Here is a 26755-nt window from a genome sequence, read left to right as displayed (position 1 = left end):
CCCCCGCCCACACCCCCCCGCCCTCTGCTGCCCGGCACAGGTTTCAAGGGAAGGGGGCCTGGCTGTCCACCTCCTGGGAGCCTGGCGCCAGCTGCCCGAGGGGCCAAGAACGGGCAGGAGGGGAGACCGCCGGGTCAGCCCATCTGCCACACGCAGGCCTGCCCCCCTGCAGGTGGCATCTCCCCTCCCCTCCCTGGGGGCCGGGCCCATTCCCACACCACAGACCAGCTCAGCAGCCATCTCCACGTTTATTTTGGGATCACAGATGGGAAAGATAAACATCACTGAACAGGGAGGAAACACCAGGGGCCTGAATGGAGGCAGCAGTTCCAGGCGGATGCGGGGCGGGGGGCGGGGGCGGGCGGGCAGAGCAATGGCCGCCTGTGGAAGCAGCTCCAGAACATCCCGTGTGAACGGGTGGAGCGCAGCAGCGAGCTGGGCCCGGTGCCCCGTGGGGTGCGGGCGGTCACACAAGCCCCGACGTGTCCCACTCACGACTCCATCTTCAGCGATTCCTGTGCCCCTGCCCCGGCCCAGGCCTGTGCGCTGGGGCGGAGCCAGCCGAGCGGCTCTCCCTCCGGCCCTCCCGGGCTCACGGCCGCACTGCCCCGCAGGCGCTCGCTGGGACACGCAGACCGGGGTCATCGCCGAGGCGCGGCTGAAGGAGCTGACGCCGGCCATGCCCGTCATCTTCATCAAGGCCATCCCTGTGGACCGCATGGAGACCAAGAACATCTATGAGTGTCCCGTGTACAAAACACGCATGCGCGGCCCCACCTACGTCTGGACCTTCAACCTGAAGACCAAAGAGAAGGCGTCCAAGTGGGTGCTGGCAGCCGTGGCGCTGCTCCTGCAGGTCTAGCCACTCCCTGGCCAGGCCTGACCGTCATCGCCCTGGGACTAGCATGGACTTACAGGAACTGAGGGCTGCTGTCTGTCAACACGGTCAGGGCCCGTGAGCGCGTGCGCACCTGACCAGCCGGACGGCGAGGGGGGGAGGGGTGTTGCATTAAAACCACTGAGTTACTGAGGTGTGCCTGCCTGTCCTCTGGGCTGGCCGTCAGCTCCACGCTGGTGACCACAGGGCCTGGCCCATGGCACAGGCGTGGACACAGGGCTGGAGTCCCAGCAGCCAGGGCAAGTGTCCCAGGCTGACTTCCCAGGAGGGCCAGTCGGTTACGTTCTTCCCACCGGCAGCTGGGAGGGAGGGTCAGGACCAGCGGCCGTGCCCCTCAACAGGTGCTGGGTGCCGATGGCCCAGTGAGGGGACAGGTGTGCCCCGTACACAGGAGCGGCCACCTCCAGCCCCCGAAGCATCATCCACCCCCTTCTCCGGGGGAGAACGCTCTCGGCTATGGTGATGCCCCTCCACACACAGGTGCCATCTCCACGCAGCTGAAGTGCGTCCCCACCATCTGCCCACATCCACACGGGCTGAGCATGGACTCGGTCGGGACCAACTTAGCCGTGTGTGCTGGGAGCTCACAGGCTTCCACACAGAACCCCTCACTGGGCAGCAATTCCGTCTTCCTCATCTCTGTCCCGTCCTGCACGCCTGGTATCTGCCCCACAGCCTAACTCAAAGCCGGGGGCCCGGAGGGGCCGGGAAGAGGGGAGAGAAAATCACCCCTCAGCCCTCCCTCCTGGGCCCAGAGGGTGGGTTGCAGCCAGGAAGGCAGTAGTCCAGGCCCAGGAGCCCAGGTGCCCAGCAACCACCTCCACTGGCCAGGAGGGGTCACTGGTCCTTCCGTCCAGGCGCGAGGGACAGGAGATGAAGGCCAGTGGCCACCAGGCCCTCCTGTCAACCCCGGATAACCACCCCACGGGGAGGTTTCCCAAGTCTGCCTTCGGGGCCTGAAACTGTGCTCATTCCCACTACACACTGGGGGCTGCCTGCGTTCTCTCCAAACTTCCCCGTGGGACCGTCAGTGACAGGAGAGCAGGACGGGTAAACCTGCCTGCGTCTCAGCACTTGGTCCTGCGCCTGGCTGAGGGGAGCCGGGGAGCCAGGGGGCCGGGGCTGAGGTTGGGGGGCAGCCGGGGCCGTCCTGAAGGTGATTAGCGGAGACAGGGAGAGGCGCGGGGAGGACAGGGCTTGGGGGGGACAGGCGGGGTGGCCGTGGGAGCCCGTGACTGCTCTGGTCCCACAGAACCTGCAGGAATGTGAGCGCTGTTTACCGAAAGCCTCTCTCCGAGCAGACACAACCTGGGCAGCATTCTTTGGGCTTCTCTGCTCTGATGGGCCCTCAGGACAAGTGAGTAACCAGTCGGAAGCAAACAGCTGACTGAGGTGCAGTAGCCGCCTCCCAGCCTCAGCCCTCAGGCGGCCGGGCTCTGGGCACGCAGATGCCCTCGGTCTACCACCAGCTGCCCAGCACTGGAGCCATCGGGGCCTGTGGAGGGGACGTCAGAACCACCAGAGCCAGAACCGCCAGAGCCGCCAGTCCCTGGGAGGGAGCCGTGACACCGGCCAGGCTACGTGCAGGGACAGAACCCACTTTGTCCCGTCCCTGCCCCCGGTCTGCAGTCTGTGCCCTAAGATGCGGGGGGCGTGGCAGGGCTTTTATAAATGCCCAGGACACGGAGGAGGGGACACGGAAATGCTGCGAGTGAGCCAGTAAAACATTAAGGAACCCACAGATCAGAAGAGACTCAGGCCACGTCCCCAGTCACAGGCCACGTCCCCAGTCACAGGGCGCGGCCCTCTGTCAGAGGCAGCGAAAGCCTGAACTGAGAGAAACGCCGACCAGGCGACTGGGACTGCAGACTCCTCTGGCATCTGACGGCACCAGGAGCTCCTGCGGGCGTTTTCACCGGGCACAGCGCGGTCTAATGGTCGGGGGTGGGGGCTGAGGTTTTATATTCTAGGGGGACCCAGGGGAACCCTCGCTGTAAACACAGCTCCAGGCTAAAAACGCCGGCCACAGCCCTCACTCATCTCTGACTCCCCTCATTCTCCCTCCCCCACAAGCCAAAGGCCCAAAGTTCCCGCCCAACCCGGTGTGGCCAGGACCGGTGGGCCAGCTGGGGTGAGAGCAGAGGACGGTCCCTCCCTCTAGTGGCAGTCGCACCCTGCCCGGCCCCCTGGCACCTGGACAAGTCCCCCGCTGCGGGTCCTGTCACCAGCTGCCGCGGAGAACACCGCGCCTCTGCAGGCACACGGCACAGCAGTGCCAGGGAGACGGGCACAGCCCCGAGGTCTGGCTCCCATGATCTTGCCTGGCGGTCTCATCCGGTGGGCCACGGCTGCAGGGCGGCAAGCCGGACCTCCCCGAGCAGAGGGCACCCTCCCCCACTCCTCCTGCCTCTGACCCACGTGCAGCTCCGAGCAGGGGACACGGAACCACCCGTGACGCTGACCCCGCACGGCCGGCCCTGGACTCGGTGGAGGCACCCGACAGAGGGGACGGGCTCATTCAGCAGCGGGCGCCACACACGCTGTGCCCGTCCACGCCCCGAGACACTCGTATGTGACCAGTGAGCAGACCCGCTGGGGCCGAGTGACCACCTGCCCCCAGCGACCCGGCGCTGTGCGGGGGGGGGGCACGCGGCACCGGAGGCATCACCTGTGTCCTCAGAAGAAGTTCTTGATCAGCGGGGTCACCATCTTCACCCACAGCTTCACCTGCCGACCGGGCTGCTGGAAGGTGGCGGGCGACACCACGCCCGAGCGCAGGTAGAGTTGCGCCTGCTCCTGGGGACGAGCACAGGGTCAGGGTCCCGCGGGCGGCCAGCCCGTCCCCCAAAGCTTCCTTAGAAAAGCCAAGCCGCGTTTCTAAACGTGACCCACATGAGGTGGAGCAGGCACGTCAGAGTGAGAGCCGGCTGGAGAGAAACAGCTCCTCTGCCCTCGCTCCCGAGTGCTGCCCTCTGAGGAGGACGTTCTAACGGAGACACTTCTCTCCTCTCGTTGGCAAAGGCTTGTGGCGCCGTTGGAACCACGGGGCAGCCCTCACTGCACACGGCAGCCTGGGCTCGGCCCCACAGAGGACGGGCCAGCGTCTCCAGCTTTTCTCAACTTTTCCCAGGAACGGTTATCACGTTCAGACTTAAACCCCGTTAAACGCTTTTCTAAGCCCAGTCACTAACTGCATTCGGTCAGTGAAGGAGGGAGGGTTTCCTGTTCGCTTTCGCAGGGACTGGGGTCCATCTCTGGACCCCCAGCCCCTTGGCTGTCAGCTGCCCCAGCCCCACTCCCGCGGAGACCCCGCAGCCACGGCCATGAAGGTGCCCGTGCACTGGGCGACCAGCAGCACCAGGGAAACACGGGGGGCGGAGGGCTCCCGGGGGCGGAGCGAAGGCGCATCCCTTGCCAGCTCCTGACCCTGCGGAGGCGAGGCCACCGTGCCGGGGAGCACCGCAGACCCGGCCCCTGCTTCCCTGCCAGGGCTGGGGGGACCCCTGCGCCTGGGTCCACACGGCCCCCCACCCGGCCTTTCCCGGCCCAGCGCGAGCCCCAGGTCCTGGCGGCTGCTGCGAGGGCCCCAGCGCTGACTGAGAGCCTGACGGACAGGCAGCGTCCGTCTCGGGGGGCTGGTGTGAGAGGTCCCCACAGACCGGCTCAGCCTCTGCTTCAATGAATGTGCAGCCAAGAACTCAATTAAATTAGCAGAAGCCTCAGGCTTCCTTGCAGACTCCACGCAGGAGGAGAAGGAAGTCAGCTGACGGGTCCCAAGGCTGTTCTGGGGTCACGATGGGTAAACCATGTTCTCCGAACAAAACCAGGAAGCTTTCTGCTTTGTTGCCGGTGCTCAGCGAAGGGAGGGACTTCGGGCTCCGACACAATGTCTCCCCCACGGTGCCCAGCGTGACCCCGGGCCTTCCCTCCCACGAAGCTCCGTGCGCCAGGGTGCGGGCCGCAGCGGGTTTCAGGGACTTTCTGGGCTGTGCTGAGGCCGGTGGCTGGGCAGTCCCGGGCCTCCCCGGGGGCGGCCGCAGTCCCAAGACACAGACACAGGCGGAATTCTCTAGAAACACGCTTCTGCATGCCAGTGTGCCTGAGGACGGAGGAGCCTTCGCGGGGTGGGCTGCCACCCCCACAGTCCACAGCCCCGGGGAGTCAGGTTTGGAAAGAAACAGAAGCTATCCCAATCATGTCCCTTGGGACAGCAGCTCCCAACCACAACCGCCAGCATTTCTCGAGAACTAGGATGTGGGCTCCGTCCCCTTCCTCAGGAAGTGGGGTGCGGAGCCAGTCCCAGGACCCAGGGCCAAGCCTGGGGGTCGTGCTCCCCCAACCAGCTTGGACCACGGAGACCTTGTCCTGGCCCAAGGCCAAGCTCACACGCCCGACTCCGCTGTCTGGGGCTGGACCTCCCGGTCGAGGCTCCTCTGGAGGCCGGCTCCGCACAGGGAGGCAGAAGTCCAGGCCAGTCACCCCGAAAGCGGCACCAGCCGCCCCCGCCGGGCCCGCGGCAGAAACCTGCTGAGCTGAGCAGATTCTGGGGCTCACCCGGACCACGGCCGCTGCCACTCCCTCTCGCCCCGCGGAGCCTTCCCGGCACCGAGGTCCCGGACGGCAGGGCAGATCCCAGGGACGCGGCCGGGCCACTTCCTCCGCAGCAAAGGCTCCCACAGTTTGGCAACAGCCATTCCCAAACCGAGAATAAAAGCTTCCGAGACCAGCGGGCTCCGGGCGGCAGCCGCGGTGCTGTCTGCGCCACGCTCAGGCGACGCCGGACAGGCCTCAAATGCGCGAGTGCCGCCAGGTCGCTGCCGCACGGCCGGTGCTCGGTTCCTGAAAGTCTGCCTGCGCTGTCCCCGCTGACGGCACGCACGTCGGTGAAGGCACTAGCTCTCCCAGGAACTCTGCTCTCCCCCCGACACCGAAACACCTGCCGCCACAGGGAGGGCAGGGCCCTGTGCAAGCGCCGCCCCTTCCTACGGGGCAGGCAGCTCCCTGGGCCTGCTGTGCCCACCTCCAGACCCTGCACGCCTGCCACAAGGAGCCCAGCTCCGGCCTGGCACACCTCCAGGCCCGCAATCCCCAACCAAGCCAAGCCAGACCACCACCCAGGGAAACCACCTGAAATAAACAGAGTCCAAACCGTCGGTGCAAAGACTGACCCAGGGCACAGAGATGTGTGAGCGGGGCATCAGCCCTGTGATCCCTGCCCTCCCCCCTCCCCGCACCGCACCCCCATCTCTGCGGACAGCCTCCTGTCTCCGGCCTCTCCGGCTCCCCTTGCAGATGCTGCTCCCTGCCGGCCCCTCCGCCTGGGGCACCCTCCTCTTGCCTCTCCCTCCCCACTCTCTGGGAGGGTCTTTTCCTGAGATGATGGGGTGCTGCCTAAGCTCCTCCCAAACGGGCCAGGACCCGAGCAAGCCTGGCTCCTCCCCTCGCACCTGTCCAGGGGCCCGCGTTCCTGGGAGGGGTTGGGGAGAACCGAGTCTCTCCCTCCAGGAAGCAGCCGAGGAGAGCTGGCCGCTGGGCGCACCCCCACCGCTGCCTGGCGAGGGATCCTCACGGCTCAGTGCCCTCAAGCGACCAGCACCCCCTCCCCGGGGAAACCCCACCTGCAGACCCACCTGGTGCAGCTGCTGCTGCAGGGCCTGGCTCTCCGTCACGATGGCGATCTGGGCCTCCAGGTCCCGGTGCACCGACCTGTACCCAAAATTAGGAGAGCCAATCAAGGTGAGGCAGGGCAGGCCGCTGCCGGCCAGGTACAGCCAGAGGCCTGCGGGAAGAGAAAAGGTGCACAGTGAGCACAGCGGCTCCGCCTCCCTGCTCCCTGAGAGCAGCAGCCCCCGGGCCTGGGCCTGCTCCCCTGGGCTCCCCTGGGCCTGCTCTCCACCAGGTCCCAGGAGCTGCCGGCAGGTGCAGGCACCTCAGATCCGTGGCGGCCTGGCGCCCCCCCCAGGTGGCTCCCCGGAACGTCCTTCTTCTCCTGCCGCACTGCACCCTGGGCCCCTCTTGCCACGCCTGACAGGTGGGTTCTTAGAGGTAACCTGGCGGTGCAGGGCTCCCCTCCTCCCAGCTGCCTCCTTACGCCCCTGCCCCCCTCGGCCCCTCCTCTGCCCACATGACCTTTTCAAAGGGTCCCGGCCGAGCAAGACGGTCACGAGCGAGCAGCATGAAACACACACCGAGCTCCTAAAATAGCAGCCGTTTCCTAATTCTCACTCAGGCAAGAGCACTTCCAAGAACATCTTGGGAAAGAGATGACGGCGCTTCCTGTAAAGGGCCTGACCCTCCACACGCACACGCACACGCACACGCACACGCACGCAGGGGCCACATCAAAGCCGCCTGCTGCCCGTGTGATCGCTCCATCAACGGCCCACCCACTAGACCACCGCCTTGCCTTGTCAAGAGACCACAAGGTGGCCAGGCTGGCCCGGGACCCTGCTCCAGATGGCCTGGGGGCCCAAGGAAAATGCCAGCTTGTCCTCCACACAGACAGCAGGCTCAGAGCCCTGTTCCGCCATCACTGTCCTGACCCTCCGATGCCGAGAGCAGCCCCTAAACCGGTGAGGCACTCAGTGCTGCCTGTCGCCAGCTCCCGGCTGCTCAGAGGCACAGGAGAGGGAAAGGGAGCGGGCGGGGGAGGCTGCCACCCGCACGGGTGACACGGCTACGGCCAATGTGGCTCACCCACCTGCCTCCAGCCAAGACTCCTGCGCCACAGGGGGCGGGGGCGGGGGGGGGAGTGTGGGGGGGGGACGTACGGCTACAGGGCCTGGTCCTAGGGCCCTTGTATTTGTAAAATCTGCACAAACACGGACGGCTTCCTTGCAAGGCAACCTAGGGCTCGGCCCTCACGGTAGGCGGCCCACCCCGATGGGCCCCCCACATGCACCTCTGCTTTGCCATCTGTTCTCATTAGCAACCCCCCCAAACAAGCTTTCTTAGACCCGATTTTCCTAACTGCCACCCCAAACAGATTTATCATCACGCGACACTGCGCACTGTGTGTCTGTGCTGCACGGCAAGGCCACGCTTACAGTGCCCCCCAGGCACCCGGGCAAGCACGGCACACCACGCTTCCCTCCTCGTCCTCTGGCCCGGCTGCACTGCAGGTGAGCCCTCAGGACCACAGAGGCACCCAGCTGCCACCCCACTGGCCACCTCCAAACCCCCAGGTTCTAGTTTCACTGCCGACTTTCTCCCCCAAAAGCTGATCGAGACCATAAACGGTGCGACGGGCGGCCTCGTGGTGAGCGCCCTGGAGCCTGGAGCGAGCCGCGCCCTGCCCAGCTGGGGGGGCTGCAGAGGACAGTGAGGGCCCGCTGAGCTGTTTCCTCCCTCGTGTCGTGTCGGGAGCTCCGGGTGCCTACAGGCAGCCTCACTGCCAGGAAACACTTCCCAGCAGCCAGAAACCTGTTATCAGGCCCCACCCCCTCGCTCGGCCTGACCTCTGGCCCCACATCTCGATTCCAGAAACCCCAGGTTAGGGAGGGCTCTGCAGCTGGTGCGGGCATTCAGAGAGGGACCAGGGCAGGCAGCAGGGGACAGGACGGCTGGACTGGAGTCCCGACCAGGGGACCGCTGCACACGGAGCCCTTTAGAAAGGGGGACACCAGTTCCCGCTGGGTTCTCGCCTGCAGCCCCTTCTCCACGCCGCCCGGCCCGGCCTCGTTAGGAGGGCACCAGAGGACCCCCAGCTCCCACGGCGCTTGCCTCCAGGGCACCTGCCTTTGTCTGCTTCCCATTTCTCTGCCCTCAGTGTCACCTCTCAGTGGCCCCCTTGTCTAACCGACCTGTCAGCCCGGATGGAGCCCCTGCCCTGCTGTCTCCCTAACCCTCCCCACAGCCTGACCTGACGTTACATCTGAAGAGATCGCCCGCTTATCGCTGCCCTCATTAAACGCTAAGCCTCGGGAGGGCGGGAGTGAGTCCCCGTGTCCCCGTGTTCGGATGCTGCCGGGCACAGCAGCCCTGGGCCAACAGCTGTCTGACAGGGCGGCTCCCCCGACGCTGGGAGTAAATGACCCTCCAGTGAGGACCACGCCGAGGACAACGCACTGATACCCGCTCCTCGGCTCCCCCATACCCCGCAGCGACGAGGGGGCGGAAGGCGGCACGGCTCCCGCCGTCCTGGCCCGAGGAGCAGGCATGACCACGCAGGCCGGGGAGTGCGCACCGTGGCCCAGCCCCGAGCATACCTGCCGGCTCCCCAGTGGGACGTGCCCCAGGTGTGCCAGGCAACCAGGGTGGAGCTGCCCAGCTCTCACTGCGAGTTCCCTTTCGGGCACTGCGCCAAGCGGCCTATCGGGAAGCAGTAAAAACAGTGGCGATTCTCATCATCATTAACAGGTTTCTGCAGCCTGAGCCAGAAACCTCTCAACCGAGACCGGCCCCACCCGCCACACACGGTGCTAAGGCCAGTGCTGCGCCCAGGTGAGTCAACGTCAACGTCTCAAACTCACACTGACCCTTTCCCTGAAACATGCCCACGAGCTGAGCCCGCGTTCCGGCGTGGATGGGGCCTCTGCTAGGGCTGGGCAGCCTCCTGCTCCCCCGCAGACCGCCCCTCCACGAGCACAGGCCTACACACCTCACGTGCACATGGGGCCAGTCTGCTGGCACGTGGATGGCAGGTAGACGGCCCCGCCTTGCCTGGTTAGGAGGGGAACCAGCTATTCTGCGCTCGGCCCCCTGGGCCCCACTCTCCACCAGGGCCAGGGTGCAAAGGGGACCCTCAGAAGCAACCGAGATGCGCTCAGTAGGTGCGCAGATAAGCTGCCCATCCAGACAAGGAGCGCATCCAGCAGTGAGAACGAATTTGCTTCGAGGACGCAGGCCTTACCCACTGTCCCGAAGGAGGCTGCCACTGTGTGGTCCCCACCTGACGTGTGCACAGGGCAAAGCTGTGGGCACCGCACAGAAAGCGGTGGCTGCCAGGCCCGCGGGGGGTGAGGGGGGGACACGACAGGCAGAGCAGAGGCTCCAGGGCAGTGGAAACCTGTGTGACAGACCCACAGAAAGCACGCCGCCAAGGGAACCCCAGCGCGCGCTGTAGACTCCGTGGCACTGCTGTGTCAGTCGGGTCATCGGTGCCACAGCGTGGCTGCCCTGGGGCTGGCTGCTGACCACGGGAGGCTGTGCGGTGGGGCAGCCCATGCAGAGATAAAAATAAATAAGTAAATACTTAAGGGCACAAACTTTCAGTGATCAGAGAACTTACCCGTGAGCTGCCACAGGGACCATGCAGTGCCTGGCAGCTGACCCCTGCACAGCACGAAGGCGGACATGAACTAAGCCCACGGCCAGCAACGCTGCCCGCGCCCAGGCCAGGCCCCAGGAACGACAGACCAGGAATCTGAGAGCTGACGGCTGGCGGAGGCCTCACGAGGAACCTCCCAGCGGCCCCTGCAGAGGCTGAGAAGCAGGTGAGACCTCTGGCTTCGTGACCCACGTGAAGAAAACGACAGGTAACCGGGACCCCTCTCCTCGCCAGGGGACCCGAGACTCCCACAGCCTGTCCCCCAGGCGCACAGGTCACCCTTCTCAGCCTCACCCATTTTACAGACACTGGACCGAGTCCCGCCCCCTCTGCCAAAGGTGAACACAGGCGGAGGACCGGGCTCTGAGGCTCCACGGGGAGCCTCCGCTGACGCACTGAGCAGCGTCCTCTGCAGGTGAGCCCGCTGCACTGGAGTCTCCCGTGCGGCTTAGGGCGGAGGCTCCTCTGGCTCTCGGGCAGCTCGCCCACTAAGTGACAGACACCCGCGTCTGCTGAGAAATCAGCCCGTGTGCGGGGGGCAGCCTGAACCCGGCCCCCGTGAAACCCAGCTGCTCTGCAGCCTTGGAACACGGAAAACGCCGCAGTGACGCCCAGCCGCGCGGGTCACCGGCAGGACTGCTCCCGGCACCTGCAGCTGGTGTGGTCACTTCCCGACAGGTCGCTTGTCCCCACCCAGCCACCCGCGTCCCACAGGCAGGCACCAAGCGGGGCTTCCGGCGTCACCAGGCTCACGGGGCCACCAACAGGGTCAGCACAGGCCTCCGACGCCCGGGGTGTGCAATGCTGGGACCCAGAGACACAGCCGGGTCTGGTCACTCCCCTCCCAGCCGGCTCGTGGGAGCAGGAGGAGCGAGAGGGGCCTGGCTGCCCCGGGCCCTGGGGAAGGGGATGGTGGTCTCGGGTTCTCAGCCGCGGGCAGGAATGGTCAGGGTCCAAACACAGACCCGCCCTGGCAGACACACCCCTGCACCCAGCACGGGCCTGGCAGAGGGTCCAGTCACTCAATGGTCCACCCCGCAGCCTCTAACCCCACACCACCCCCTGGCTCCCGGCTTCTCCAACACAGGCTGCTTTGGGGGAAGTGACCATCAAAAGAGGAGCCAGAAAAGGGGGCTGCCTTAAGACCCCTCCCCACTACCAATGAGAGCTGCAAAGCAGGAAGGACCCTGGCCTCCCGCTAAGCACTGAGTGACCTCTGACCTCTGGCTCTTGGCTTAAGGGTGAGCCCCTGCTCCACGCACCCTCCCCCTCACACACATGCAGGCACACGCCCGGGATTCCTGGCCTCTCCACAATCCAGTCTCCCGGACGGCAGGCCCCACCCGTGTGGGGCGGGGCAGAGGGGAGTGGCAGGGGCCTGCCATCCGGGAAAAGGCGAGATGCCCTGGAAAAGCCTGTTGGGCGTTTCTGTCTCAGCGGTAACCGGGGAGTCACTGCACAGCGCGGCTTCGGGGAAGGAACCGCAGCCTCGGGACGGGCCAGGCCCAGCTGGGACCCGAGGCCGAGGGAGCCCTGCCCAGCCTCCGGGCAGCTCCAGGCACACACACCCCCTCCCGCTGCCCAGCTCTGTCACGACCCCTCCCCGGGCACAGCTACTCTCGGAAGTAACAGAGCCAGAGCTGAGGTGCGGCCAGCACCCTCCACGGCTGGCCTGCCTGCTGACACACCTGACCTCCGGCCGGCTTAGCCGGTGACACGTGCTGGGATGGGAACAATGGGCCACTCCCGCCGACCAGGCGATGCCACCAGCCGAGCAGGCCCGTGGAGCTCCACGTGGGAAGCGGAACCACCCTGGAGGCAGCAGGTTGTCCCCAGAGGGCGGGTCCGGGCCGGAGACCTGGCTCCCCGCAGTGCAGCCCAGTGCAACCCCAGGCGCCCAGAGGACCTCCCGCCTCAGACAAGCAGATGAGAGGACCCACCCGAGAGGCGGCCGAGGCTTTTCCGAAGCCTCTAGAACAGCCCAGAAGCAGGACAGGCCTCTGAGCGCCGAGGAGGGAGGGAGCACCACCTCCCGGCGCCCCACCCCCTCCCTCTGGAGGCAGGACTAGCCACTGGGTGGTCGGTTTCCCCCAAGGATGGGCGACCCGCTGCTCAGCACAGCTCCATCTGCCCACACGTCTCAGGTCTCGGGTCACGCCCCGAAACTGTGCACACGGCCGCTCCAGGGAGGCGAGGGCTGCCCCAGGGTCCTGACTCACAGACAACGCAGACTGGGACCCACTGTCACGCAGCGCCATTCATGTGGGCGCCATGAGGGCATAGCCTCAATTTCCCCAAAGTGCAACGGTGAGGGAGAGACCGAAAACGGGCTGCTGAGGACCAAATACATGACCCCCTGCCACCCTGAGTCCTGAGGGGGACGCACCGCTGCGGGGGCGCCGGGATGGGGGAGGAGGGGCTCCCGCCCTGCCACCGCCCGGGAAGGCTGCACGACGCCCATGACTGGCGCACAGGAGAGGCTGCGTGAGCGCCGTGCAGGCAGAGGGCAGCGAGGCCGCGGGCTGGCCTGTACCTTTGGCGTGGAAGGTCCAGTCCCGCCGCCAGTACTCCTGCAGCTGCACCCGCTCCTGCTGCCCCAGGCTGCACACCTCCTGGTAGAACTGCCGCTCGATGTGCACGTAGGCGGCCGGGATGGCGCCCGCCACCCCCTTGGCCCCGAAGAAGCCGTTCACCTCCGGGGAGGCCAGCAGGATCTGGTACTCGGCCCGCGTGCCCAGGACCAGGTCCATGTAGGCCTGGGTCAGGTTGAAGTAGCCGGTGGTGAGGTAGACCCTGGCCCCGCACTCGGCCTCGGTCAGCAGGGCCGCGGTGACCGCCTCGTCGATCCGGATCTCAAAGGGCTTCATCTGGACCAGCGGGTAGATCCACGTGTCTGGCGCGGGCCTGCGGTCGCCAGCGGCCGCGGCGTCCTCCCGGGGCCCGGGGGCGTCGCCGTGGAAGGTCTGCGCGTGCAGCATCTGCTGGCGGGTCCGGGCCGCGTTGATGACACCCATGACCCGTGCGTTGGCTGCCTGGCAGTACGCAGCCCGGTCACCTGAGGGGCACGGGGCAGGGGGTTAAAGGGCAGCTCATTCTTGCCCTCCCTGCCTGCGGGGCCTGTTCCGTTAGGCCAGGATCGGCCATGTTTTCCGTGGGGCCAGAGAGTGAACAGTTTAGGTTCTGGGAACCAAAGGCACAACAGGCGAGCGTGCCGGTACTAATTCCCACCCGAGGGAAGAGGGTGCCCCTGCGCTCTGTGTGGAGATGAAAAAGCTCATGGTCACAACGGAGCGTCCGGCTGGTGGCAGGCAGGGCGGCACGGAGCCCACCCCGGGGACGGACAGGCCTCCACTGGGCACCTGCCCAGACACGTCCATCGGGGGGACCCAAGGAGCACCCCGCCAGGTCTGGTGGGTCTGGGTTTAACCCCTGCCCTGCGCACTGACACTCGTAAACTCAGCAGCAGACCTTAGGGGCCCCCAGGAAGCCAGGGCCACGGAACCCCAGGAACACGAAGGCCCCGAGAGAGAGCCGGCTGCCAGGCCGGCAGCACAGACGACAGCGGGCCGAGCGCAGAGCCTCTGGCGAGGGAGGGAGGGAGCGGCCGAGGAGGGTGAGCTCCAGCACCTGCCCTCCTGGCAGCACAGGGCAGGCTCCGGCTCGCTGGCCAGGCCAGGCCCAAGCTCCCGTCCCCACGCCCCGTCCCAGCCGCTCCCTTGCCCACAGGGCATGGCTGATGGCCAGCGGGTCTGTCTGGTTCCAGTGACAAAAGCAGATCCAGGCCCTGCCACCCGGGGTCCCAGGCCCTAGGCAAGGCCACAGAAGCTGCTCTCCTCGGCCCTCACGTCCCCGGCTCAGGGGGGCAGCATGGCCGCGCCCACCTTTGTAAGGATGCACCATGCCCTCCACCACCTGCACGGTGTCGTCGCCCTGCAGCTGCAGGGACACGTCGCCCACGGCGTCCACCAGCTCCGTGAAGAAGTCCGCGACGTCGGGACAGTCCTGCAAGAACACGTAGCGGTCCTGGCGGTTGGTGAAGTAGGAGTCACTCAGGTTGGCGCTGCGGGAGGAAGAGCAGGTGAGGACCGGGCCAACGCGCAGCAGCCGGTCCGGTGACGGGCCTCGGGACACCCAGCAGGAGCAGGGTGACAATCGGATCAGGACCCAGCGGCGGCAGCAGCCAGTGAGCAGTTGGCTACTGAGCATGACCACGCCCAAGAGACAGGCCAGAGTGGCCGGCACAGCCCTCCTCGGAGCTGACGTCGCCTGGGAGAGGAAATGCCCACCGCCGGGCGGGTTTCCGGTGCAGGGACGGTGCCCATGCTTTAGACCAGGGGTGGGCAAACTTTTTGACTCGAGGGCCACAATGGGTTCTTAAACTGGACCGGAGGGCCGGAACAAAAGCATGGATGGAGTGTTTGTGTGAGCTAATATAAATTCAAAGTAAACACCATTACATAAAAGGGTACTGTCTTTTTTTTCATTAGTTTTATTCAGTAGTTTGCCCACGGCTGCTTTAGACTCAGGTCCTGGGTCCCCTCCCGGCTCTGCCTGACATCACCCGTCCTCTCTGATCTCTGGTTTCTGGTGTGTAAAGTGAGGAACCCACGGCCCAGGTCCTTGTGAGAATTTAAAGGAGACACACAGGGCCTCGCGTAGTGGCTGACACACAGTAGGTCCTCAATAAACAGGGCCTGCCTTGTATTTTTAGAATGAAGAGTTTGACAGACTCTTATTTACTGACTCATTTTTCTTTTGTGCCCAGCCTTCCACGCCCTCGCCTTTGGCAACCATCCACTTGTTCTGTGTCTGTGGGTCCTTGTTTTGTTTTCAGGGTGACTTTGTTGTTTTTTAGATTCCACGTATAAGTGAGAGCATGTCTTTCTCTGTCTGACTTGCTTCACCTCGCAGAATACCCTATGGGCCCACCCACGTGCTCACGAACGGCAAGGCTGCGTCCTTTTTCTTCTGAACAGCATCCCACTGTGCGCACACACCACCTCTCCATCCACTCAGCTGCCAGTGGGCGTCTAGCTGCCTCCCTATCCTGGCAACCTGGCTACCGGGTAACCTCTGTGGGCGTCCAGCTTCCAGGGCGGACACGGTGCCAAGACAGACGGGAGAGAGGCGAGTGGACTGCACGTGCCAGCAGGCCCGGGGCCCCGGGCAGGGAGACTGCTGCTGGGAGACCTGGCGGAGGGAAGCCACGCACCCGCTCAGGATGACGCTGTCGTCGAAGAGGTACACCTTGATGTGCTGCAGGCCGATGGTCTCGTTGAAGCGCTCGGGCATCAGGAGCCGGAGCAGCCCGCGGAGGTTCGGGGTGTGGAAGAGGGAGACGCGGACCTGCTCCGGAAACCGCTGCAGCAGCGGGAGCAGCATCGTGCGGGAGTTCTTCCTGCCTGAGCACAGGGCGAGCGGGGAGGACAGGGTTCACCCCGGGAAAGGCAGCCAGCTCCGCAGCGCCTGCCACCGGCCCACGTGCCTGTGCTGCCCGCTCAGCTGGTGCTGTTTCTGGGCAGAGGAGCTCGGGGCACCTCTGTTCTGGTCGCCCGCTGCTCAGGGCGGGGCTGATGTGGTCGGTGAGGAGACCTTCTGTCTCCCCCATCAGCACCCGTTGGCCTGCTCCTGGTCACCCACCTCAGCTTTCCTGGGGGTGCCACCTGCCCTCCCTCTTGGCGTTTCTGCTTTGCGTGATGAACGTGCCCACCCAAGCCCGCCCCCCAGCCCCCCAGCGGAGGGCCCCAGGCCTGGGCGAGGCAGGGCCCAAGGAGCTCTGATCTGGCCACCAGGGTGCCGACTCTTCCAACGGACAAGATGCCGTGGCGAGAAGGCCTGGCCGTCAGAGGCCACCGCAGGGAGAAGGAAGCCACAGGGCACGGGCCAGCAGGTGGGTGCTGGCGACACACCCGAACCCCGATGCAGCCTGCCCAAAGCAGTGGGCCCTGGGGGTCACACAACTCTTTCTGCCTCAGTTGTTTTTCTGGGGCTGCAGTCCCACCACAGAGGGAATCCGTCCTCACAGCCCCGCCTGCGTGGAGGTGGGGACAGAGGCTGGGAAGGAGGGAAGGCCGCACCCACCTCTGGAACCCCGCATGAAGTCCAGGAGAATGGACACCTTGAGGTCGGAAGGACACTTCGCTTGGAGTGACTTTTCCAGCGTGCTCTCCAGACAGTCCACCTACCAAACACAGAGGGCAGACCCAGGGGGAGACTGTGTGTTAGGAATGACCCACGTGCCAGCCATGCCCCCGTCCTGGGCACACCCCGTCTGCACTCAGAGCTGGCACCATGGAACTCCTCCTCAAGAGGCCGCCTCGGGAGCAGCCTGGCACACAGAGCAGCGGGGACCCTGTGCAGGGCGAGGGGGATACTGACCAGCAAGGTCAGAGGCCAGGACCAGGCCTCCCCACGCCCTCCCCCACCCTCCCTCATGCCCAGTATCTGTGGCCACGAGAGCGAGAGCTGGCAGCGTGAGGTCTGGAGGCCATGCCCTGCTCCCACCTGACTGCTCCCCCTAAACCTACCAGTTCCTGTTCCAAAGGACCTGTCCCCAGGTAGAGAGACGCCATCACGACCCGCCTCTTGGCTGCTTGGATCTGCCCCTGAAAGCAAAGGACGTCTCAGCACTCAACCATCATTTCCACGTCGCTGAGAAAATACAGTCCTCGACCGTGGAGGCAAACAACACCCACACTGAACTATCCTGACCCCAACGCGGATGGACCCACAATCCTCCCTAGAAATAGTCCGCGTGAGTCCACGTGAGTCCACGTGAAGTTAAAGCGTGATGCACCTGCACTAGACACGGGAGGGCGTGCACACGCCTGCGACGGCCTCACGCACGGCTGAGACGCCCATCACTGAGCACAGTGCAAGCCGCGCTCCACCCGCACCGCCCGCACACACCTGCGTGTGTTTGAGTGTGTGCAGGGCGTGCGGAACACACGGGCAGAGCTGGGGGAGGGCGAGGGCGCAAACCTGCGCGGCCGGAGTTTTACGAGGAGCACGTATTACCCTTGAAATGCAGAATGACAGGTATGGAGACACAAACAGAACGTCCCCACATTCAAGACAACACAGCGCATCAGCCCCACAGCCGTGTCCTCTCCCTGGCCCTGCGCAGCCCCCCGCTCCACTGCACGGGGCCGGCGGGACCGGCTGCACGCTCTGTCCAGGCGGCACAGCCCGCTTGGTGCAGGAAGTGCGACGTTGGCCCGGGGCCGCTCAGAGGCGGGAGGAGGCCTGGCTCCTTTCCGGGCTACGGGACCCCAGGCTCCTCCTGGTCTCTGCAGCCCTGCCCGCCGAGCAGGTGCACAGTGCAGCCGCCTCCCGGCCGGGGGTCACCACATGGGGACTCAGCCAGCCACCTGGAGGCCATGAGGACACTAAGAAGAGCCTGTTTCTTCCAGCCACGCAGAGAGCCGCGCGGCCACGCGGAGCACAGAGCACACAGCCTCAGCAGCACTGGCACCAACGTGGGCGTGTGGGACATGCGAGGGGCTGGGGGGATGGGAGACACACACACAGCCACATGCACACACACACACGCACACGCACACGCACACGCACACAGAATTCGTTCTGGAAGGAGCCGGCCAGGAAGGAAGCTCAGGGCTAAAGAAGAGAGCGCGCAGCATTCACTTGCCGGCTGTGTGAACTCCTCACACCTGGGTTCTCACACCACTGTTAGTATGAACTCAGGAGTTCATGGCAATAAAATATCATTAGCGTTGAATTACTTCACGCCAATTAGCAGTCCAACCACAGAGAACTAGAGGCGCATGAACTCCTGAGGGACCCCCAAGGGCAAAGTTCAGCAGCTCCTCAGGCACAGACTGTACCCGAAAAGGACCAGGGCTGCAGGGGCCACAACCAGAGCCCGAGGTCCCAGGCGCTGCCACGACTCTGCCACTGGGTCTGCACCCCGCACACGATGCCCACCGATGACGGGCTTGTGGGAGGTGTCTCCAGGGCAGAGGTCGCGGTGCCCGGCTAGAATCAGGCTCGTTCTTTCCCGGCCGTTGCTAGCAGGGCCGCCAGGCATGCCCTCATGCCTCCCCTCTGGGGGCTACCCCCTCAGCACAGGACAGAGGAGCAGGCTGCCCACAGGCCCGGAGCCAGGACCTGCCCTCACTGCCCCCGCCTGGGCTGCTCCACCTTAGCCACACCGGGGAGCTCGGACCACGGCTGACTCACCCATCTGTGAAGCTGGAACAGGCAGAGCCCACAGGAGTGAGCTGAGCAGCCACTAAAAGCTTCCAGAACAGAAGGTGCCCCCACCCAGGACGTGCCCAACCTCACACCAGAAGCCCCTACCCACATGTCCACCACACTCCACCCCGCCTGCCGCCCCGCCCACCGCGCTCCGCCCCGCCCACCGCCCCGCCCGCCGTGCTCCGCCTTGCCCACGGTGCTCTGCCTTCGATACAACTCACCTTCATGAGCTCAAAAAACTCGGTGGGGGCTGAGAGCACCCTGACGTGGGAGCTGCAGACGCCGAACTCGGGGACCAGGTTTCGGATCCACTGGAACCGGTGCACGCCCTCCGGGCACAGGCAGCAGGGCGGGGAGGTGACCTGGGGGACAGTTGGGGACAGCAAAGGAGCCAACAGCAGCCATGGTGACCTGGTTAGAGACACACAGAGGGTCAAGCTTCACAGACGCATCCTCAACGTCTCTCTCCGCTACTGGGGAGAGGAAGAGAGGGATCTTTATTTTATTTTATTGCCAATTTTGGATTTTCTAGGCCATTTTAAGTGGCCCACTCACACTCCCCACATAGGTTCCCTTCGGCCGCTCCGAGCTAAGCAGCTTGAGAAGTGCCGACGCCTGTGGACAACCCCACCTTCACGTGGATCCCACGCGCCTCCAGACTTAGCGCTCCCAGCAGCTCCCGGAAGCCACTGCTGGCTACGCCCTGCGGCCTGCGAGTGCCAGGGCCCCGCTGCACCCAGCCCGCCCGCGGCAGGGCCCAGGAGACAGCGGGCTTTCACTTAGGGAAGGGACAGCAAAGCAAAGGTCTCGCATACACTGAACAGCGAGTGGAATAAAATGTCCTCAAGGGTAGAAAAGTCTTCTCTCCAACACGCGGGCAGGGAGAGGACAGCTGGAGCAGGAGGAGGACAGGGGAGGTCATCGCAAGAGGCGCCGGGTGACAGCACGGCCCTCCCTGCTGCACTGGTCTCCTTCGGGGCCGTGTCGCCCCGGGGCTGCCCTGGGCCGACCACAGGGAGCTGTCCCCTGACCCACAGTCCCCCGAGGAGGCGGCGGCAGGACGCTGCCCCGGGCCTGGAACACCTGTGGGCAGGGAGGGGCACGTGCACAAACCCGGCGGGAATTCCCGCCAATCCTCCTCAGGAAAATCCTCCTCAGCCTGTGACCTTGGAGCCCCGGCCCCAGAGGGACTGGGGGAAGGACCACGGATTCCAGGAAGGTGACCTCACGGCTTGCCTCGTGACACCACCGATCTTCCCATCTTCCCAGGGCCGGTCCACGGCCCCACGGCGCCAGGTGGCCCACAGCTGTGCTTCCCAGAAAGCCCCGGTCTGCCCAGCCTCCTCAGCGCCAAGAAAACCGTAGTCAGCCGGAAAGACACCGCAGCCTGGGGGCGGGAGGCCTGGGGCAGCGGTGGGCGCAGCTGCCACCCCCCCCACCCCCCCGCCGGCCTCAGGGCTGGTGGCCCACATACGCGCAGGCGGGCATCGGCCTGCTGGGTTCCTCTAGCTCCCAGGCTCCCAGCAGCTCACATGAAGGCCGAGAAGCTAACAAGAGACTGCGGCCTCAGTTCCCCAAACTGCGGGGCTCAGGCCACCTGGGGGAGCAGCGCTCCGCTGTCCAACGGGAACCAGAGGCGAGGGAGGCCGCCCGTCTGAAGCCCAGCGGCCTGAAGTCTAAGGTTCACTATTAAACAGTCTATCTGACCAGGGTCAACCTCCCTTCCCGTCTCACAGTACTTGCCAGGCTCGGACCATAAACCATAAAAAAAGACCCCGGCCCTGGCTGGTTTGGCTCAGTGGATAGAGTGTCAGCCCTCGGACCGAGGGTCCCGGGTTCGATTCTGGTCAAGGGCAGGTACCTCGATTGTAGGCTCAACCTCTGGCTCGCTCTCTCTCTCCCCATCCCTTCCACGCTCTCTAAATATCAAAGGAAAAATACTCTTAGGTGAGGAGAAACAAAAACAAAACAAAACAGAAAGACCAGTCACCTGGCCCAGGCCACGCACCCGGTCCCCACGCATCCTGCCTGCGGCCAGGAGGCTCACCGGCTCACCGGTGAGGAACCACCTCCTTGGCACAGGCCCCGGGAGAGGGAGAGCGCCAACCTGGGCCTCCAGCCAAGTCACCACGTGAGCACCGACATGCACCCTGGAGGGCACAGGCAGAGCCGGCACAGCCCCTGCCTCTCACAAACCTGGCCTCCCAGGTTTACACACCTGGAATGATGGGAGAACAACACAAGAAAAAATGCTAAAATTAATTAAATAAGATCAAAACACACAGTCTGTGTGCTTCAAGGGATGCCCGAGCTCTGGGCTGTCCACACCCTGGCACCTGCCGGCCAACAGCTTTCAAACCTGGCACGGACGGGAGGTGTGAGCAGAGCTGGCCGAAGCCACCGTCGCCAGGAAAGCCCAGGGCTCCACGTGGGTGTCAGCCCACGGCCCCCGGTGTCCTGCTGGGAGAGGCCTCTGGCAGGCTCGGCGACGGCCACCACCATGCGAGTCCCTGCAGGGCAGCTCTCGCTGGGGACCGCCCGCCAGGGCCTCAGCCCAGGATCTGCCGAGGCCTTCCCCGTGGCTTCCTGTGGAATCTGTGCACCGACGGGCTTATTTGAGTCTGAGAGGAGCAGCAGCAAAAGCCAACTGGCTTTCGGGGGTTTGCTGCGGAGGAGGCCCAGCCTCAGGGCAATTCATCGCCAGCGAGGGAGGTGCCAGGGAGGGGCTCAGTGTCCTTGGAAGCACCGCAGGGGCAGCGCAGGCTGGGCCGGCCACGCCCCGCTGCCTGGCTGCCTCGGGAGGCGGAGGCACAAGCAGCCCCCATCTGAGCGCCGACGGCTGGCTCCCCCAGAGCCCGCTCAGCGACCCATCCGTTTCCTTCCAGCTCAACCAGACCCCTTGGCCGTTAGTTCCCGCTCTCCACCAGGGAGCCCCGGGGAATTTTCTCAGAAGAGGTCTCCCCTGCACAGCAGCCTCCTGCAGTCTCCCTGTGCCCCAGGGGCCGAGCACCTGCGCTGCCTTCCCCTCACCCAGGGAGCCTTCCCAAGGAGCCTCGCGTCCCAGGTCAGAAACCTCACCCCAGGGACCCAAGGGGGCAGGAAGCTGGCCGCACAGCCCCGTCACACTCACGTGTAGGGAATGGCCAGATGTGTGTACACACACACACACACACACACACACACACACACGATTCCCGCAACCAGGCCTGGGCTCCCCTGGGTTTCCCTTTCTCAGCACCTCGCTCCCTTCCTGGTTACAGAAGTGCCCACTCTGCGCCCGGGCATCAGGGGCGTTTAGAGAATGGGGCCTGGGCCAGAGCAGGGACACTCGGCATTCAAACTCCAAACAGACAATGCGAACCAACCCCCAGCCCCCACTCGCCAAGGTGCGATGGGACTGGCACCCTCTCCAAAGAGCAGGCTCCGGCACCCCCAGGGCGCCTGGCTCTCGGGGAAGGCTCGGCCACATGGTGTAAGGCTTTCCACCACTGAGCGAGGGCAGCGGAAGCCCACCTGGCCACACAGGACCATGCAGCCTGCCCCCCTCCCCGTGCATGGCATGGGACACGAGCCAGCCGGAAGCAGCTGAGATGCTGTGGACACGCCTGCAAGGCAGCCTCAGGAAACGGAAGGCAGTTCCCCTCACTTTCCTGACAAGACAGGAGTCTTCCAGTTCACCAAGCTGACGCTGACTGGCCCTGGGAACACAGGCACGCCTGGCATTTCCCTTTCGGGCTGTGTGACAACAGCCTGAGTCCCTGGGAGCTCCCTCCCACTCGGCGCAGACAGCGGGCGCCGTGAGCAGCCGCCCAGGTTCCTCCAAAGCAGGGCACGTGGGCCCGGGACCAGCACATGGCGAGGTCCGAGGCTGGGCTCGGACACTGACCTCAGGACGGCCAGGAGTCCGCACACCGCCCTGGCTAAGTGTCCCCACTGCGGCTCCGCGCCGTGGTCTGAAGCTCCGCGAACTGTGGGAACGCTAAGACTTGTGGGACAAGCTCTGTGGCTTGGGTCCCCCCACATCCGTGCAAATGAACCAGAAAAGAAGGAAGTTTTTAAAAGAAACTGAGCTCTCTGGATTCCATGTTTTCAGAAACTACGATTTTAAGAAAAGCTCCCCCCTCCCCCCAGCCATACAGTGAAATGTAAAAAAAAAAAAAAAAAAGTGAAGTAATGAGAAAAGAGCAACAGTCATAACACTTCCCGAGAAAGGCTCGAGAAACTACCTGCAGGTACCGGACTTCCTGCGCCCGGGCCGGGCAGCCCTGACTGACTAACGCAAGACCCGGCCTGCCCGGAAGTGATGGATCCAATTCCCGCAGGTGACGCCAGGCCCAGGCCCGTGGAGCCCCCACAGGAAGCCGGCATCTGGCCACGCACCGGCAGAAGGCCCTCCTCCTGACTTGCCAGAAACCAAGTCGGTTGCATCACGGGGCCAGAAGCCAGACTACAGCCCACGTAACAGGGCTGGCCCCACGCACGAGGCCTAGGGAGTGGGGACAAGAGCCGAGCCTGAGCTCTAGGAACCAGACGCTTCGGCCAGCCTGACTCCCCAGCAGCCTGGAGAGCCCGTGTTCACAAGGGGGTTAGCTATCAGCGCACTCCAACCCCGGCTGGGTCTGTCCGTCCAGACGCAGACAGACCCGCCTAGTCCTCCAGCGGCACCGTGCTGCGGGGGGACACCTGGGAACGTTAACTTAGCTACAACGTGGAAGTCAGTCTGTTGCAAACCCATGCAAGGTCAAAGTTGAATGACTTGGGGGAACTCATGCTTTAATTGGAAACCTCCCCCTCCCACTCACCCTACTGCTATAAATAGACCAGGAGGGACCCCACTTAGCCCTCATGAGTAAGGAGGGCTGGGTCCCAGCATCAAAGTGCAAAGAAACAGTCATTTCTGGAAATCTGATGGTCCCTCAGGGCAGAAACTGCTACCAGGTTGACCAAGAGTTTGCTGATCTGACGTCACCACGTAAGAAATTCGAACTGAAAGAGGAGGCTACCGGTTACGTCTCCCTCTTCTCACTCAGAGATGTTAGCCCCCTCGGCCCCCCAACACACACACGCCTGGAACAGAGAACACAGGACTTGAGTCTCGAAAACAACGCCTTTTCGGCACATGCAGCTCAAACGGAAAGCAGTGTGCGTGTTTTCACAGGAGCCACAGGAAAACCTCTCCTGGCATGGCAGGGGAGCTCACGGCGATGCACTGACGCCCTCCTGACCCTTCCCACTAGGTCTCGCTCCGGATAACAAGCCAACCCTGTGTAGTGTGATGACTCCAAAAAAGCTCTCTGAGGGTCTGGTCTCCCCCTCCTGAGCTCCAGACCTGCCAGGCAACTGCCCACGGGACCCCTCCACGTGGACGCGCCTGGATTCTGGTTAACAAGCCCCAAACTTACCCTCTCATCCTCCCCCAAACCTGGTCCTTCCTTTCTCCCTGTTGTGGGGAACCGTGCCGCCGTCCACGTCAGTCACCCAAGTCAGAAACAGGACCCACCTCCTCAGCGCTCTCCCCTCTACACAGCCCCCCCCCCCAGCCTCTCCTCTATTCTCACTGTCCCGACGTCATATGAACCCACCCCTTAGGCCTGGACCGCTAGCACAAGACACAACACAGAATCACGACACAGAATCGCAGAGCTTGCTTCCTGGGATCTTGCTTCCTGGCCCAGAGGACTGACTGACTCCCAGTGCCCACACCCCTTTCCGATAACTGCGGTCAGCTCCTGGAAATGGTTTGAGAGGCCGTGGGACCTCCGCACTGCGATCCCCTGCTGCTATGATCACTCGCTATCCTTCACTAGCCTACTCCTCTTCTCCCAGCACATGGCTCTGAGGGCACCACCACCAGGAAGCCTTCTGTGACTTCCCGGTGTGCCTCTGACGGACCTGACTTTTTCTACCTTAACTTTGCTATTATTGTTGCTCATGGATCTGAGCATCTTATGCCTTATCTTGGTTTCTCAGTTTCCCGGCCCAGCAGAGCAGTGCTCTCCACATGCACGCTGGATGGATGAACCCAGCGTGAGTCAGAGAGAACAGCAGTGCTCTGGGTCACTAATTATCAGAAGCCTTAGGCAGAGTTCTGTCACTAGGGCTGTGTCTGTAACTGAAAGGAAACCACTGCCGGGAAGGAACGGAACCCCTGTCCACCGTCCCGCTAGCCGCCAGGACCGGGCAGGCACTCCGACAGCTGGGTCAGACTGGCAAGCTCAAGTCGAAAACGATTTCAGCCCATGACTACACAGAACTATTATCAATGAATCAATGATCAGAGTTACAAGAAACCACACCATTCGGGGAATGAGGAATTGGGAGGTGCAACTGAACAAAGAAAAAGAAACGAAAGCCAGCAGTCACGGGTGTGTGGCCACGCAAACCCCAAACACCAAGGCCACAAAGAATCGGAAAAAAAAACCCTGCAAACTGAAAAGGGCAAGGAGTCAGAAACCTAAGGCGTGGTAACGACACCGCTCACAGCACAGGCGTTCTTTCCAAGGATGACAACACCCAAACGTCTGGCAGGTGTGTGTCTGTTGGTGATTTAACCGAGCTTCTGGTGTCACTGTTGACCCAGAAAAACAACAACTCTCTCTCTTGGTTTAATCACCAAGAGCCATGGGGCCACTGCACCTCCTGGCACTATTTACAAAAAGGGCTTTGCCATTTCAGACAATCCCCACTGACGCATGGCCCCCGACCCCCCCCCAAAAAAAGGACACCCCAAGAAGACTGTTTTTGAGAAGAATTCGTGCAGATTGCCCAACATCCTTTAGCAATCCATCCCAATGTTAAACAATGATTAATCAAGTGGTTTTCGTATAGTGTACACACATCCAGCGAGATGACAACATCGCCTCAACAGCTTGGAAGAGAGGACATTTCTTGAAACTTTAAAACAGATTTCTCGGTAGCTGGAGGCCGGGCTGTGGGAGTCACCTGACCTCGCTGTCCCAGGAACGGACTGGTCTCTGCGAAGAGCCGGTTCCAGCAAGTGGAGAGGCCACGCCCACGCCCCTGGCCGCAATCCTGTGAACCCGAAAAGCCTTGGGGGGGAAGGGGGGCGGTAGGGTTCCGAGAGTCCCAGCAGGCAAGGCCCTGGCGCCAGCACCTCCAAGTTCCCCTAAATCAGACTCTTTCTGCTCAAAACCTCCAGCCGCCGGCACATAGGGAGCAAGCCCACCCCTTCCCTAGAATCTGCACCCGGGACGGGACCACAGCGCGGCACCCAGGAGGCACCGATGAAAACCTGAGACAACGCAAGGGGCGCAGGGCGCAGACATTCCCCCTAAGGAGGAAGGGAAGGCTCGGGTCTAATAAAAACACGTCCTGCGCACAGAGCATCCTCCCCCGTTTCCCTCTCAGCGCAGCGCAGGCCTCTTAAGGCGGCGAGTGTTTACCCGGAGCCCAGGCCGGAGGCCCCTTCGCCGCTTACGCAACTCCCTCCCGTGCTTCCCCGGAGCGCAGGTCCTCGAGGGCGCGCGGAGGGGGCGGGGTGGGTCCCCTGCCCGACGAGGGCCCCGACTCGGGATTGCTTCACGGCCCCCGGCCGGCGGATGAGGACCCCGCGCGGACGCCCGGCCGGGCTGACTCACGCCGCGGCCCCCGCAGCCGGCGTGACTCAGGGGAGGTCCCTCTGAGCCCCAGGCCCGCGTCGGGGCTGTCACGTCTCCTCCGAGGGCACGCACTGCGCTCCGGGCAAGTGCGCGCGGCCGGGGAGCCCGCAGGGCCACCCCCTCCCCGGGCGGGCGGGCGCCGAGGCGGGGACGCGGGGAGCCTGCGGGGAAGGGAGCCTGCGGAGAACGGGAGGGAACCTGCGGGCGGCGGGCACGGGACGTGGGAGACGGGGACACGGGGACCCGCTGCCACCCGCCTCCCTCTCACCTCCGGCGCCGGCGGTCCCGGTTCCGGCCGAAGCGGTCGGACAGGCGCCCCAGGAGCGCGGCCAGCCCGGGCCGGCCAGGCAGGAGGCCCAGCAGCCGCCGCCAGAACACCGGCCCCGCCGCGGCCGCCGCCATGGAGACTCGCGGCTTCCGCTTCCGGCGCGAAAAAACTTTATTGACAGCGGCGCGCGGACACGGGGCAGCGCGCGCACAGGCAGCGGCGGGAGGAGGCCCCGCCCCCTCACCCCTGTGGCCCCGCCCCGCAGCCCTGTGGCCCCGCCCCCGCAGCCCTGTGGCCCCGCCCCCGCAGCCCTGTGGCCCCGCCCCCGCAGCCCTGTGGCCCCGCCCCCGCAGCCCTGTGGCCCCGCTGCGGTCGCAGGTGGGCTGCTCGCCCCGAGCCGCCGCCAGCACCCCGACTCAGCGTCGGTATGCGGGGACACGGCCTTCCGGACCCCACGGCCCAGTTCGGCTGAGACTCGGGCAAAA

At 64.4% G+C, this 26755-nt stretch overlaps 2 protein-coding genes across 6 annotated transcripts in view; one reads left to right on the top strand and one right to left on the bottom strand.

The window, feature by feature from the left end:
• The window catches only part of DNAH17 (dynein axonemal heavy chain 17), a gene marked incomplete at its 5' end in the record, with an annotated part of 65708 nt that extends 63943 nt beyond the window's left edge, over nt 1-1765 (top strand). For both annotated transcript variants that reach the window (XM_081110337.1, XM_081110336.1), the window contains one exon: nt 615-1765. In XM_081110337.1, coding sequence (XP_080966463.1) covers nt 615-862 — 248 coding nt within the window. In that variant the 3' untranslated portion in view covers nt 863-1765. The remainder of the gene's footprint in view (nt 1-614) is intronic.
• Nucleotides 230-26512, bottom strand: PGS1 (phosphatidylglycerophosphate synthase 1). 4 transcript variants are annotated; one of them, XR_013997003.1, is made up of 10 exons: nt 26271-26428; nt 18605-18794; nt 16694-16771; nt 16248-16347; nt 15379-15568; nt 14048-14226; nt 12700-13221; nt 6529-6604; nt 3567-3694; nt 230-707 (listed from the first exon to the last, which is right to left on the bottom strand). XR_013997003.1 is itself a non-coding variant. In XM_081110348.1 (10 exons), the coding sequence occupies exons 1-9, from the start codon at nt 26402-26404 to the stop codon at nt 3575-3577; spliced, it is 1656 nt and encodes a 551-aa protein (XP_080966474.1). In that variant the 5' UTR covers nt 26405-26512; the 3' UTR covers nt 230-707; nt 3567-3574. The 4 variants fall into 4 exon arrangements, 2 of the variants coding, with proteins under 2 accessions (XP_080966474.1, XP_080966473.1); XR_013997004.1 differs by having other exon boundaries at nt 3567-3688; XM_081110348.1 differs by having other exon boundaries at nt 3567-3688; nt 6529-6677; nt 26271-26512.
• Between the last annotated feature and the right edge of the window lie 243 nt (nt 26513-26755).

Source organism: Myotis nattereri (assembly GCF_964212035.1).
Source record: "Myotis nattereri genome assembly, chromosome: 16".
NCBI lineage: Eukaryota > Metazoa > Chordata > Mammalia > Chiroptera > Vespertilionidae > Myotis > Myotis nattereri.
This window is presented reverse-complemented; position numbering and strand designations above follow the sequence as displayed.

What these genes read in the sequence shown, in the direction of transcription:
- PGS1 (XM_081110347.1), bottom strand. Translation starts at nt 26,404, where the DNA reads ATGGCGGCGGCCGCGGCGGGGCCGGTGTTCTGGCGGCGGCTGCTGGGC. An exon ending in CATGGTGCATCCTTACAAAG is followed by an intron (nt 13,222 to 14,047) that starts GTGGGCGCGGCC and finishes CGTGCCCCTCAG; the next exon opens with GTGACCGGGCTGCGTACTGC. An exon ending in TGCAGCAGCAGCTGCACCAG is followed by an intron (nt 3,695 to 6,528) that starts GTGGGTCTGCAG and finishes GCTCGTCCCCAG; the next exon opens with GAGCAGGCGCAACTCTACCT.